The sequence below is a fragment of the Strix aluco genome, chromosome 11 (assembly GCF_031877795.1).
Source record: "Strix aluco isolate bStrAlu1 chromosome 11, bStrAlu1.hap1, whole genome shotgun sequence".
Lineage (NCBI taxonomy): Eukaryota > Metazoa > Chordata > Aves > Strigiformes > Strigidae > Strix > Strix aluco.
Window position 1 is genome coordinate 17998271 of NC_133941.1, and position 15002 is coordinate 18013272.

General features: G+C 40.8%; 2 protein-coding genes across 3 annotated transcripts in view; both read right to left on the minus strand.

The window, feature by feature from the left end:
* Positions 1 to 590: 590 nt before the first annotated feature.
* On the minus strand, positions 591 to 4946 carry MUSTN1 (musculoskeletal, embryonic nuclear protein 1). Its single transcript, XM_074836423.1, has 3 exons — positions 4761 to 4946; positions 1837 to 1957; positions 591 to 1052 (listed from the first exon to the last, which is right to left on the minus strand). The coding sequence occupies exons 1-3, from the start codon at positions 4767 to 4769 to the stop codon at positions 946 to 948; spliced, it is 237 nt and encodes a 78-aa protein (XP_074692524.1). The 5' UTR covers positions 4770 to 4946; the 3' UTR covers positions 591 to 945.
* Positions 4947 to 8620: 3674 nt separating this feature from the next.
* Positions 8621 to 15002, minus strand: part of STIMATE (STIM activating enhancer) — a 37926-nt gene continuing 31544 nt past the window's right edge. Inside the window, exons 6-8 of one of the 2 annotated variants that reach the window (XM_074836421.1) lie at positions 14633 to 14710; positions 13600 to 13749; positions 8621 to 12720 (exon numbers count right to left, since the gene is read on the minus strand). In XM_074836421.1, coding sequence (XP_074692522.1) covers positions 12604 to 12720; positions 13600 to 13749; positions 14633 to 14710 — 345 coding nt within the window. In that variant the 3' untranslated portion in view covers positions 8621 to 12603. The remainder of the gene's footprint in view (positions 12721 to 13599; positions 13750 to 14632; positions 14711 to 15002) is intronic. The other variant, XM_074836422.1, reaches the window with a different exon arrangement.

Genomic DNA, 15002 nt, shown 5'->3' on the forward strand with positions numbered 1-15002 from the left:
AAAGCAGAGGATCGGACGTGTTTGAGCACAAAGATCGAGCTGAGGGGAAATGCTCCGATTTATAACCTCAGGGGAAAACAGGTTTGATGTTTAATGCAGCAAATCAAGACATAAACAGAGTTGCAAAAAACCAACTTCCAGAGTTGGTTTGCTGTTATACAGAGACACTCAGCAGGTTGTTCAGCTCCTCAGTCGGGCAGGACATGGCGCCCGTGCTGCTGGTCCATCAACTCACTTCTCACTTGATCCAAAGGGACACGAGGAAAAGGCCACTGGGGAATGGGCTGAAAGCCCTCCCTTGGCGCTGGGGCACACCGACAGCCCAGCATCTTACCTCCCAGCAGAGCGCTCACGGGGAAATCACGGCTCTGCTGCCCTGAGGGGCTGTGAGGGAACTGTGAGGGGGGACCCCTGAGGGGGGCCACTGCCCTGTGGCCCCAGACCTGAGGGACCTTGCCAGGGCGCCGTCAGGGTCAGCACAGATTTGGGTGAAGTCTCCAGGTTTCTGCATCGTTGTTTCGACCAGCTCCTCCTCAGCTCCCTCCTGGTGAGGGCACAGTGTGAAGAAATCACACTGACACTAAAACACCGTCATCTGGATGTTTATTCTTTGCTTTTGACAGACTAGATCATACCTTGTAATGCCAAAGTGTCCACAGCATTAATCTAAGCCTAAATTGAAATTAGTAACCACAGTGTGCCAAAGCTGTGTCCAACAAGCTCTTTTTATCAAACCGTTACAGCAAACGCCATTCAACAGATAGAAATAAAGCACATCATAAAAATTAACATGGAATTTGTACCCTTCAACATGATTCTATTCTCTACTTAATGACTTACAGTAGAAATTAGCTACTTAAGTCTACAGTGACTTTAGTGTAAAGGGGCAGAAGTTGGGGAAAACATTACAACAATCATCTGGGTGAGACAAATCCAGCTCCACCGTCAGCCAAAGACGCTCTTGGCCGGCTCTCCTTTTGGTTTCTCGAAGACTGTTTCACCTCCTGTCCGATCCCGGCTGAATATGGAGGGTGCTACAGAGCCCATTTGTTCTTGGAAAAGAAAACCAGGAGAGGGAATCAGTGAAGTAGCACACCAAATTCGGGGAGTAAAACTAGTGCTGCTGAAATACATATATACACATTTGCTAAATATTTCATCCGTCCATCAACTTCCCAAACCTTAAAGCACTGCTCCCATCCCAAGCACGGGGCAGACGACAGCACCTGTAGGTGGTCACTATCATGGACTGGCCCCAAATACCTGCAAGTGCTTTAGAAACTTGGAAACTCCTGAGGTCCAGGCTATTATACTGAAAAAAGGTTGAAATTCATAATTTTTCCTTATACTCTCCCACTGGTGGTGGAAAGGCAACACAAAACCAGAGCACCAGGGCCATTCAGGGCAACCAGCCACTCTCTTCTCTCTCACCATCTGCCCTTTATCCCCTCCAATTTCTGCTTCATCTCAAACACATCAAATTGAGAGGCCAGAAATCCCCTAATCTACGACCAAGCCTCCAATCTTAAACTTGAACAGTTGTTGATATTGATGATGGTCCCAGGGCTTGGTTTGAACCCTTGTTCAGAAGGCAAGGTCAGGACTCTCCCTCCCACTTTGTCCTGACAGGGAGAACAATGACTCCAAGCAGAGCCCTCTTGGCATCTCTTGGTGCTGTCAAGATGATGGATGCAAAGTCCCTGCAGAGCCAGGCCAGGGTCGGTGAGCACACTGCTGGCTGCTGTTTCAGAGGTGCACCCTTTCACTTGAAAAGAGCAATTAAGTTGATGTTTTACTTGGGAAGACTGTTTAGTTGTTTCCATCAAGGAGACTTACCACACTGCTTCATCACTTGGTAGGTTTTGGATTTAATTTCCTGGTTTTTGGAAAGGTTTCCTCTGGCTCCTTTGAGGTCCTCTTCCTTCACTGGAGGACGCTTCTTTTTCACAGGGGCTGGCTAAGAAGCAGACGTGTTGCCCACACATCAGTATTTTGTGTTTGGAAGCATAGGGAACAAAGCTGTCTTAACCCAAAGGCTACAACATACAGAGATGCTAAGACAATACTCCACCTATTTCAATTCTGAGACTGCACACTCAGCTACTCACGATCTTTGCACAACCATGATTTCACTGCCCTTCCCAAAATCTGTTGCCATTATTATTGTTCTGTTCTGAAATTGTCTTCTCGATTGTACAGCTTTTAAAAGAGACAGTGGGTTGCCTAATTATATATTTTTATTTATTTTTAAAAGTTTCTCTGTTCGGCCCTGCTTGGTCATTCTGCAAGTACTGATTGTTAATTCAAGAATCTGTCCAATATTTGGGAAGAAAAACAACATCATTACTAAATCATGCTTGTGCCTCAACCTACTCACTACTACTTTGGGAAATCAGAGAAATGCTAAAGTCTGGTTTGATTTAGTTGGAATAAACACTTGACCCATAGTTATTGATCTTAAATTTAGGGAACAAAAGTATCTGAGCAATCAACAGGGTTGTCTACAAGCACGTACTGAGCACATCTGAAACACTGGACTCAGAACCCAAAGAAGGAGAAGGAAATCTAATATGGAAACAAATGCATCATCAGGTGGTGCAATGTCCAAGTACTAATCTGTTTACAGTTTATCCTGCTAGAAGAAAATCAGGATAACATTGGTTCATATCAGTCTATCCCTACGTTTAAATTAGCACTACAAAGTCAGACACAATGTCACAGTGGCAGTGGGCACCATTAACATTCCCTCTTCAGTTTACTGTTTCAAGGACAGATTGCCAAGGTTCCACCAAGACAGACCCTGTGGCAGGGTGAAGGGGCACAGGAGATACGATTAAAAAGAATAAAAGACCTACACGCTGAACCATCAACAAGAAACTTCTCTGACCATTGCTACATACATAGGGCCTCAGATATTTGGGTTCTGGCAGCGGTGGAGCTCACTTGTACATTCCTAGGCACTGCCTGTAAAGCTAAAAACAGTTGTGGAGGGAAACAAATCCCTCAAGGCCTGCGAATGGCTGGAGCAGCGAGTCCCAGGGAGCTTGCAGAGACAGTGTGTCCATGCCTGGCTCTGGGCAGGGGTGGGCTGGCTGCACTGGAGCCTTCGGCATGTTTCCTGCTGGCTGTAAATTCCCGGGAACGCTCAGAATAGCTCGCTGTCAATCCCATTTGCATGTGTTGTGGGAAACAAAACATTCACAAGACCTCTGGGGAAAACACTCTACAAGTAGCCAAAGCAAGCAAGGGGAAAGGGTGGTAGCAAACCCTTCAAAATTCACAACTTTGGGTGAGTTAGCTGGTTAACCAAACATCCCTACAGCCAGGGTTTCGTTTGTCCACCTGTAACAAAAATTGGCATGTGATGGGAACAGTCCCCCATGCCCATGGCACGGTCCACGGGCAGCCAGAACATACCTGTGTTGGGTCCAACACAGAAAGGGAACCCCCACCCTTCTTTTATTAACAGGGATACGAAACCTGCTAAGGTCCTTCATTGGCAAAAGGCAATAACTGCAAGGCTTCTTTCCCTGGAACAAGGGATTTCTTGGGAACAGGGTAAGGAAAGGAGGCACTTGAGATGCACAGAGACACAGTGAGGCTGAGCAGAACTGTTGAATTTCATCCAGTTATTTTAAAACAAAGGCTCTCATGCTTTGATTACAGGTGGATTTTCCAGCAGGACAGCTACTGTGGATTAGTTGGCACCCAGCTAAAAAGCAGAACTGCTGCACAGAAAGGTTACCGCGAGCCACAGAGGCAAGCCCTGGACCTGCCAGCACCAGCAGCTGCACAACTGCTAATTGCTCCCAAGGCAAGTGTGTTTGTAAGCTGGGTTTGCCAGGAGCCATTCCCAGCTGGCATAGCAGTGCAGCCTGAGCTTTATCTCCTCCTGTCACAAGTCAAAAAGTGTTGCTTTACAAGACATGCAACTGGTTTTCTAAGTCCCTCTTTCTCTGGAGTAAAGAAAATAAGCCAAACTGAGTTACTCTATAAGGTGGAAGGATTGTGCTCTTCCACCCTTCCTGTGTTCTTACTCTCCATCCCACCCAGCACATAAAACTCTCACGCTGGGGAGGATGCTGCCAGGCATGCGTAGCTGGTGTTGAAAACATAAGACTTATGTGAAAATGTTTCTAAGCTAATTTTAAGATCGCTTTGAAAGACTGATTATCGGGGAGCAAAGACAAACCATTAGTTACAAAATGAACACAGAAGTGTGTAATACAAAACTTCAGTCTCAGATATCATATCCTAACAGCTATAATTTTCAGTCGCACTCTCTTTTCCTGCACGTTAATACATTAAGCTTTACACAGCAGCACACTTCAGTATAGCCGTGTCCTTTTAATACTCCCAAAATTTCAAATCATGGTCTGAGAAACCATATTGGAATAGCAGAAATCACTCCTTCTGTGAAACATCCCAAACCAGAGCAGTGGAAATGTTTTTTCCCTTCCTACATAAATAAAAATATTTATGGTAAAACAAAACATTTTAAAATGGAATTAATTAATCATGTAGAGGGCAGGTGCTCTCCTTCATCAAATAATCCCTTGTAGCAACTTGTTAAAATCTATAAAAGGAACACTTAAATACTTTGACATAATCGAACAAGTCACATAGAGCAGAAAAGCCAAATTCACTGGTTAACGAGAGTAACTTGTTAATAAGCTATTCCAAGCAAACCATCTAAAACAGTAACACATTTGTTGGGCATCGTGCTCTAACCAGCGCCAGCCTCACAAATCTCCCCGTACCTGTGACATAACTGCAGCGCTCACTCGACCGTAATCCCTTCCGAGGTCGTTTCCCGGCTTTGATTAAATCCAGCCTGTGCACTCTGCAAATGCCTGTTTTTTTCCTTGACTTATATAGAGCATCTAACATGAAGTCACTAGCTGGGTCATCTTCCCAAACCAGAACCCAGGATGATTCAGGTTGACAGAGGCTGCTGTTGTTGAAAGGTTTATTCTTAGCGATGACTGGGGTTGGCAGTATTTACTGCGCCCTGTGCCCGGGGAGGGATGAGCTGGGACTGACGAGAGCAGACAGCTGTGGCAGGGGGGAAGCCCAATCCACAACAAAAACGACTTCCCAGGGAGTCCGCTGGGGCTCTATTTATAACTTTAAAAGGCAAAACTTTGTTATGGACCCAAAATTGACTCTGAATCCTCTTGGGGGGGGGGGGGGGTGGGGGGGTGTGGCACGAAGAGAGTGTTTGTGTTTTTTTCCCTGAATAGCAAAATAGGCATTCTCTAAAGATTATATAAACTTAACATTCAAAGCATAACATTCTGCCAATTGCTTCTGCACAGGAATCTTTAACAGAAGAGTATGCTGTGTGTTTTGGAGAGTAAGTAGAATATGGTTTTACCCTCACAGATCTATTGCTGAGCTTGCTCTGATGGCAGCTCTTGCACAACTGAGAGTAAAATCACTTTCTACTTGCAACAGCATTAGTAAATTTAATCATTTCACCTGTCATCTGTATAGGACTAGCTTACTCAGACATGAATAAATTCAGTGTTCCCCACTGTACATGCTGACAGTAGTAAAACCTTTTCCAGAACCTAACATTTGTTCTCTAAACAACTTCTTAATTAGATAGAAAAAAAAAACCCCTCTAAGCATGACTTCTATATTTTTATTGCCAGGAGAGTGTTGGGTGGAGGGTTGTTTCCCTTTTATTTTTGTATTTTTTTACATTAATTCTTCACAACATAAAAAAAAAAAAAAAAAAAAAAATCAGCCTCTGTGACTGCACTCAACACCTACAAAGAACCAAGACTCCAGCCAGGTATGTTAATACGAGAAAGGCAGACGCAGCAGACCTCCAAACATCTTCTACTGGAAAGATCGATCACTGTAGTGATAGAAATCTGTCCCAGCCTTTTCTCGAGCTCCACCTGTGTTTTGTTTAGGCTACAGAGAGAAGCACAGGAGGTAAAGTCAAATTGGTATTTTTCATTACGAAAACATTACATCAATACCACCACACTAGCGCCGTATGATCAGGACTGTGGAACTTGTTGGTTGTGAACTATCCCCCAGGCCTCTGGGTGCCCATCTTGCCTTTAAGCTGAATTCTTTTCAGGCCTAAGAAGATGCTTTGTTTTATGTGACTATTGGGGGAATTATTTGTAAGTTAAGAAGCAGTTTCGATATTACGTACTTAGCCATTTTTTATGTTGAATTTCTATTTTAAACCCACAGCTTAGCAAACTAGAGGAATTGTTTCTGCAGAACAGCAGTACCTTTTACTAGGCTAACAAAGCAGAAGAAAAAAAAGTTGACTTTAGGAAAAACAATTTATTTTTTCTATTGTACAAATTAACACCTCTCCTTCTCCACTGTTTCTATACAGTCCCATAAGTGTCACTATTCTGACGCTATCTGTTACAACAGGAAAATAACATTCTGCATGTTTAAAGCAAATATTTAGAATTCAACACAATGAACTATTTTTTCCCTTCTGTTGAATTGATTCATTTAATTGGTACTACATATTCCTCACTCAAAAGCAAGAGTTATGCTTTCATGGCAATTTAATTTATACAAACAAAATCAAGACACCTTCAGCTTGCACGCCGTTCAGGGGTAGGAGATGAGGCACCTACAGAGGTAGGCATCATACCCTGAAGTTTCTAAGATATCACCCACAGCCTGGACAATTCTGTTCTCCGATTGTACATTTCCTAAACCAATGCTGAATAAGCAGCACAACCATTTCCTCTTGCAGATCATGGGCTAGTTTTTCCTTACAAAAAACAATTTAAATCTAGTTACTTACATTTTAGAGTAGAAATCCTGTTCACCTGGTTGAGGTCCTGAGATCTGTTAAATGGGACATGAATGACAATGAAACAAGATAGCCATTATTAAATAAATGAGCCTATTTAAAACACAAGTGAACCCTCTTCCGTCTTCCACTGCAACATGAAGTGTGAAAAACTCCTTTGCCGAGAAACAGCTGCAACTAAAACATGGTGATGAACCTGGAGAATTTAGTGAACATCTGACCACTGTGATCTCCAGGAGACACAGATCTTACAGAAGATTTGACTTCTCCAGGAAACTGCTAACATCCCTTAGTGGACTAACAGGCTTGACAGGTTGAAGATTATTCTCTGAATTCCTGTAAGGATGCGGTGGGTATGGGGCTGTTTGTGGGTGGGTGGGAAGTAATAGGCAAACATATGGAGGAGTTACAGAGGTAGTAGTGGATTGATACTGTGCAGGTCCAGCCCAGCAGAACACACTAAACTGCTCCCAAGATAGGAAGGGGTGACAACAACAGCAGCTCACTAAGAAGAGGATTTCTGCTCTATTCTGGCATAGAGGTATCACCCTCACACCATTTGCGGTGCCCCACCCCCCCACCCCAAAAAATAAATCGATCACCTGCACATGGTTATGTTACAGCTTCATAGCAAGCCAGCTCTCATCCTACATGGTCCCCTCCTCATTCCTCCAACACTCTGCAAAATTGATGGTAGATACCTTGCCATACCTCCAGGAAAGCTGGAGAGTAAGATGGCATCCTTCTGCCCAACACAACAGAAAAAACCCAAGCTAGGCTACACTCATTTTGTCAGGTAGAATAGGTGAAGACCAAGTGCTTGCTGCAAACACTTTGGTAATCAATTCCCTGGAGCTTAAGAGACAACTCTGCACTACATAGATAGCATGTAGCAGTGATGTCTTTGTCACACAGAAAAGAATCAGCACTGTTTCCCTCTTTCCCTTTTGCATGGCTTTAGGAAGTAGCAAAGACTAAAGCAAGCGAGGAAGACATCGGTCATCTCCAGCACATTGCCCTCTGGAGACAGGGCACAGAGAGACTATTTGGTCCTAGAACTAGACATCCCCACGTGGCCCTTTTCTGCCCCTGAGGAGGCACTACACTAGTCTGGTGATACATGGCACTGCACCAGCAAACTTCTCAACAGGATCCTCAGACATCTCTCCTCCACATGCATTTCTACTACCCACTGCAAACAAATTGGAAGGGAAACAGAATATAAAACACGTTATCAAATTACTGAATTAGGCCATGCCTCTGCCAAGGGACAGGACATGGGAAGTAAATTCAGAAATTCTAAGTTTATATGTTCTTGTTGCCAACAACCAAAAGGTCTGGCTTTGCTCAGAAAGCTGAAAGCAGGCTGTGATAATCAGCCACTGTGTGGTTACAGCATTTTAACAATATCCTACACTCCAGAAAGTCTCAGGTCAATGTTTTGCAATCTCAGGAGTTCTCTCAGGTTGCACATGGAAGGTTTTATTTTCAATATGAAAATACAGATGGTTATTCTCCATGTGTGCACACACAGAGGGCAAAAACCCTCCTCAAGGAACAGAGCCGAGAAGAGCTTGCAAGGATTCTTACAGTTGTAAACAAAATTTGCTACTTAAGAATAGTAGTCCCTCCAACTGAATTGGGACTTGCTATTAAGGTAAATGAATATATTGAAATAAACACCAACCTGAGACTGCAAAAAATTCTAACTGCAGTTCTGAAGTTAAACTCCAGTAGCAAAACCTGCTTCCCACAACAGCACATTATAAACATTGAAACATGTGCACTTTTAAACAGAACAAGTATAAAACAAGTGTACAAATTTGTAATAAGTCAAACTTTATTGTAAACCATTATACAATGTAATTACATGAGATACCCTTAGAAGTTTAAGGTAACACCACTGATTAAACAATACGGTTCAAACAGAGGGCAGCAGAATACAGCTGTTGGTTTTGCTCACATAGGCTATACTCTGAATTTACTTACAAACAAACCCAACATTCAGTTTGAGACGGATACCCACGCAAGACAAAAACACCTACAAAAGAGTCCCTTTTTTAAAGATACTGCAGTTTTACTTTGTAAAACCATAGTAGTCATTTTCAGTAATTGAACTGGAAACTTTACCTAAAAAAGTTTGCACGCCTATGCTGTAGATCTACTCTGACTTGATGTGGCTGAATTTATTTGCTTTCATTACTGTTTTCTCCTGTAAAAAGCACAGCAAAGTTGCAAACATGGGTTAGTCAAGCACAGTGGCAGAAATTCCTTGTGATGCTCAGCTCTCGGCAGAGTGGAGAGCCCACGCCTCCCTCCCCAGGCACAGCTGGAATCGGAGCAGACACCTGGGAGAGGATCACTTTGCATTGCTCTAATTTGCAACTCAATTTCTGAGTTTTCCCTGAAGAAAAGCTATAGTACATTTTAGTTAGCAACATTAACATACAGCATTTACCTACTTAAAGTAAGACAAGGGGACCTGAACATATTAAAGCCAGAACTTGAAAACCACGCATCAGACAACACCAGTGTTTTAAATTTATGCAGATGTGTCACAGGTCAGATACTAGAAACAGTTAATACATTTAGATTGACCATTCGTGGTAAATTTGATCTCCACTAATACTTCTGTGTCTCTTCAGTAAGTTACAATCCCTTTCTCTTACTTTGGCATATACTACATAGCTTATTTTCATGAAACAGAATCACATTTTTAAGCACAGCCTGAGTTAAACCTTTGCTATGAGTTGTCCCGAAGTACCCTTTACCAGGCATAAATTTAGAGCGCCAGTTTGAGGATAATGCAAAGGTCATCGTGTTGTAATATTATTACTGGATCAACTCTTTACGAAAAATTTATTATTTCAGACTGTACTGCCAATACATTTCAACAAACAGTAAGACATAGTGAAGCACTAGGCACACACTTCCTTCTCACACATACAAGCTCTTCAGACAAGAGCACTTGTCCTACTTGTACCTACTGCAAGAATTTCATTTTTATCTTACAGAGAGGAAAACTGCCAATTTTATATTTTCCATCTCTTCCACATGATAACAAGGAATGAATAGGAAAAAAAATCCAGTTTTTGTTATTTGGCTAAGGGTGTGGGTAAGTTTTATCTTAGTACAGAAAGTTAGAGCTGTTTTTTCCCTTCTGAAGATATGCTCCTCCTGTTACTACTGTGGTATTTAAAATACTTCTGTCTCTTTGGCTCATAGTGCTTTACTACATCACCTTGCTAGGCATATCAAAATTTCAAACCAAGTGACATTTAAGCACTTAAGACAGGAAAAATTAGGCATTCATATACCTTTGCTATAACCATCTTCAAGAAACTGCTCCATAGTGCTTTATACTGTTTTGTACTGGGTCAGTAAGTTTGAGGTCTGCTCAAAACAAATGTTTTACATGATTAAGGCCATAATTTTATACTGACACTTCACAGACTAAACACGAGAATAGAAACAGAACTAATTTTGATAACTTAAATAAAACTGGAGAAAAGGAGGGAAAAGGAAGATAAAATGAAAGCTCGTACAGTTAAATTTGTGTGCGCTGCTCAGTTATCTCTGATGGTTGACAAGGATGGCGATGGCTGTGCAGTGGTATGTAGCACATGTCGAATAGCTTTATTTCACTATCTGAAATAGAACAAATCCTATGCTAAAAAAATAAATGCTGACATTTGCAACAAGAGCCAGTCCTAGCTCTTATATCCCTTTGGAAAAGTGAGCTGTATGAGACTATTCTTTTGATGAAAATGAATTCCTTGAAGTACTGTGCTTTTGGAGGTATGCGCCCACCCCAGGGTAAACAGACAGGAGAAGATGCAAGTCACACAATCAATGAAAAAGACCAAAAAACCTGAAACAGAGGCAACACTGATTAGGGACACTTCCCCATCCCCCCACCCCCCCATTTCAGAATGACTCAAGCTTCCATTGTCATTAGCATCTAGATTTAGTCTAAAAGAAACACTAGTACTTAAACTTATTGCAGTTATTACATTTCAGTGCACAGTAACAGAGGTCAGTGGCTCAACTAAACTCGAAAAACATTAGGTTTGGTAAAATGTCCCTTCTAGCTGCTGGACACACTGAGGTGTACCTGAAGTCTTAGAACATTGCGTTCACCTCGGCAGCCAAGCAGTGACCAGGAATGCTGGAACAGTGAAAATAAGTACGGGAGCGCACAGTTCGTATTTACTAAGGCCCAAGAACCTCATTTAAGTGGTCTGGATAATAAATCACATTAAGACCTAGTAAATCTATAAAAATGTAAAAAATCTTAAAAAGTTCTGAGCAGTTTTCCGATGAAACTGTTTGGTTTAAGGCTTGGAACATTTCTGACATCCAGATACTACAACAGATTTGCAATTAAGGTCTGTTGTCACCTCTTTGACACATCGCCTTGTCCTGCACAAGGTTTAACTAAAAGCAAGGAAAACCATCAGAAACAATCATTTAGAAATAAGTAAAGCAAAAAGGACATCACTGAAAACATGTCTGCTAGGTTTCAGATCAGGGTGTGTTGTCAATTATCAGAAGACAAAGACACTGAAAAAAAAAAAAATCACAAAAATTCTGTAGTAACAACTGTATTATACCTCTTGGGCTTGTTTTTTGTTTTTTTAAATACTAAAGGATAATCAGACTGTATGGAAATTAAACAGGAGAAATCTCTTTTTTTAAAGCACATTAAATAGAAGATTGCTTTTCCAACAAAAAATCAGGGGACAGAATTATTTGCAATATTGTAGTACAACTGCTTCAGTCAGATCAGGGTCCTGTATGGCAGGCCCCATATAAGGAAAAGTATAAGAAATGTTCCATCTCTTTTGGGTCATTTGAGAGGTATGCACAAGAGACTTGCAGAAACAGAAATAATTAGTCATCCATAGATATTAATTTCACAAATAAGTAACCTATCACAACAGATTTTTGTTATACACTAAAGTGCACGTTTGTCAAATATGCAAACACCACCTCCTATTAAAAAAGGTATTTTCAAATTATGTGGTCAAAAGCACACTTAGGACTGCATTTTTAGTGATATTTGGTGACTTCAGCAGTGACAGAGAGCTTTTCGCTTTGCAATCCCTTTGTCTTAAACCAGGACACAAGGATAAATAAGATTTTCACTACAAATCTTTTGACCTGTTCTGCACAAAAAAAGGGAACTGCACCCTTTTCTCTGACAAAGAGAATCTTTAAATACGACTGTATGAAAATATAACTTAAATATAAAATAGTCAGATAGATTCAAGGAGACTTGGAAAAAAATCTTTGTTCCACCTATTAGTTCCATAGGTACCCGGTAGCAAGTAAACATTTGTACTTAAAAAAATAACGTTAAGTTACAGCTTGTAACCATAAACTATTCTGCTCTAGGAATTATGCTGCAAAAGCCAGTTTTAGTAATAAAACACACTCCTTTAACTTAGTTGATTCTGATGACTTTTTGAGAACATCTTAAACTGTATCATCAGTAACCATAAGTGAATGATTGCTGTATCTGTTTTCTATGATCTTCTCTGAAATGTCAGATACAAATCCACTCAGCGACCAGTCCTTAACAACGCTGTGTTTTTCACGCATGATGAAAAGACATTCTTGCATAATTGGTCAGTGTGTCTGTAGTGCAACTGAACTGGAAGTCTTCCAACCATCTGCATTCTGTTGGTAGACCTTACTTAAGTCAGTTTGTATGAAAAGGGAGATGCAATTGCAACATTAAAACCCACTGACTGAAGTTTCTGCCATGAAACCTGCAAATACACAGGTCAGGGAATGTGTCATACAGGCAGACCAAAACGATGCTTCTTTTTCTTAATGGGCTTTAAGTTGGTCAGTCTACGCAGGTCCTCTTCAGCATCTGATTCCTCCATCTCATCATCTGCTGAAATAAGGATCTAAAAAGAAATTACAGCTTCTGAGTAACAGGGATCAAAGTCACACTCTTTCTTCATTCTATTTCTAATCCACTTTTTTCATGCTTGCAAAGCACCTTATTATTTTCTCAAGAAAGAGCTTATAGAACATACTTTGGATTTATTGCCAGTACTATCAAAAAAGTCATGCATCCTATCTGGAACCTCCAATAAATTTCGAAGAAGGATGCATGAGTATTAATCTCTACTGCAATCACTGACTCTGAACCCAAAGAAGCGATTCCCACACCTCCAGAACAGTGGGGGCAGCATGCTGTTAAAGTGACAGAGAATATATAAGCTCTCTGTCCACACTAGTAATACGGCAGTCATTTTATTAAAGAAAGCCCCATATAAACAGTGCTGTCTAACACGCAGAAAAGTTACATTAACCAATTAAAGCTAAAACAACTTACCTTCAAAGATACCACCTGTCCTTCAGGTGAACTGAAAACTGCCTACTTAATTTTAATCTAAAGTGTATTATGCTAAGACAAGGATGTAAATACCTCTCCAAAATCAGGCCAGTTGCCTCCACCAGATTCCTCTCTCTTTAAACTATTAACCTCTTCCGAGTTAGAATTGTTCATTAGTTTTGTATTCCATGTGGGTTTTTTTTAGTGACATTTGTAACAGCTCACCTGTGATATATTTAAATATATTATTATGCCTTCCTTCCCATCTGGAACCACCACGAGCGGTGCAACAATGCCATTTTTCTCAACACAAATGCTAAGAACTACTGTTAGAGGTACATGCAAAGAAAATAAAAACTAAGTTGACAGTGTTACAATCAAATCAAGAGCATGAGGGATGAACTGGATTAATATTGCATTAATTGCAATAATTAACTCTACATACTTCTGACTCTGACTCTTCATGTGATGCTGCTCTCCTGTATCGGACTTTACTTCCATTTCTTGAATCTTGTCCTGCTTCCTTTTCTTCAAGTTTAGCTTTTGTCTTCCCTTTCTTCATAAGAAAATTATCTACTACCCAGAACATCAATGCCTGTTTAAGAGAAGGGGGAAGTGACAGTTCAGTTTTCCTCAGAGTAGCTATGTTCATTTGGTCAGTATTTGGACAGCATTAGGAACACTTGACAATAATTCTGAATTGACCAAACAGGTAAAATCTTGTATAGGCATACAGTCACATTGCTTATTACATGTTGCATGAATGCTCTAGAACTGCTACTTTATTACTTTGTAGAAGAGAAGAAAGTAAGAAAAGCAGCTGCTATTCAGAGTGATCATATATTAACTCTTCATGTAGAAATGTGAATGGTTTAGGCAGACATCTTAGTGCAACAGACTTTTGGTTCTCAAAGGATAAAATCCATGCTTGAGCAAATTAATGAAAGAAAAAAAAAAAATCACCAGCAGTTATTAAATGCAAGGACACCCATGATCTCTGGCTCTAGTCCCTAAATCCTGGATTACTGGAAGAGTATACTTTGGGAAGGATGATTGCACACTTGCCCTTTTCCTCTGCTCCATCATAGGCCAGCCACTATTAGCTACGGTCAGACACAGGATACTTCACAGTACAGCTATCCTTAGACCAACTGTTTCCTAAAGCAAATTTCATTGTAATTTTATAATCTATGTCAGTATTTCAGTATTACACTCAATCTACTGAAGTCATCAGGCCAAAGAGATCTATGAGGCATTTCTGTACCTCTCCTGAGCCTGGTTACTTAGCTCAATATGGATTTCAGCTTTGTAAAATCTACATGTCCAGACATTTTATCCATTCTTTAACACCCTTCCTCTTTAAAAATTAACTTAAGCACCAAGGTACACTGTGCTTTAAGGAATAATATTAATTAATTAACACACGGCAGAAAGATATCCAAGTAAACATCTCACAGAAGCGTGCAAGTTGTACTAACATTAACAAAGAAGGGAACTATCAGCATGACGATAGCCAGCTCCAACTGGGGGTTCTCTATAGGATTCAATAAAGCTACCTGTGAAAAGAAAAGGATTAAGTTCAGATCATGGCAGCATGTGCACGTAACTGGATTAGTAAGTGTGATTGTTCATGTACTAGCTAATGCTACAGAAATAATTCATATGAACCAAAAAAGGACAGCTTTGTAGAAAAGGAAAGTACTTAGGACAGCTTATAAATTACCACAGATAAGTAAGTGGGGCTGGCAAGAAACGTATCTCTGTCATTTTTGTATACAGAAGTCTGAAGAGCTGTGTTAGAACCATCTTGAACATGTTAGACCTGCGTGCTCCCCAGGAACTTGTTTT

Coding starts and splice junctions, on each gene's coding strand:
- MUSTN1 (XM_074836423.1), bottom strand. Junction 1,053..1,836: donor CCAAGTGATGAAGCAGTGTG/GTAAGTCTCCTT, acceptor TTCTTTTCCAAG/AACAAATGGGCTCTGTAGCA.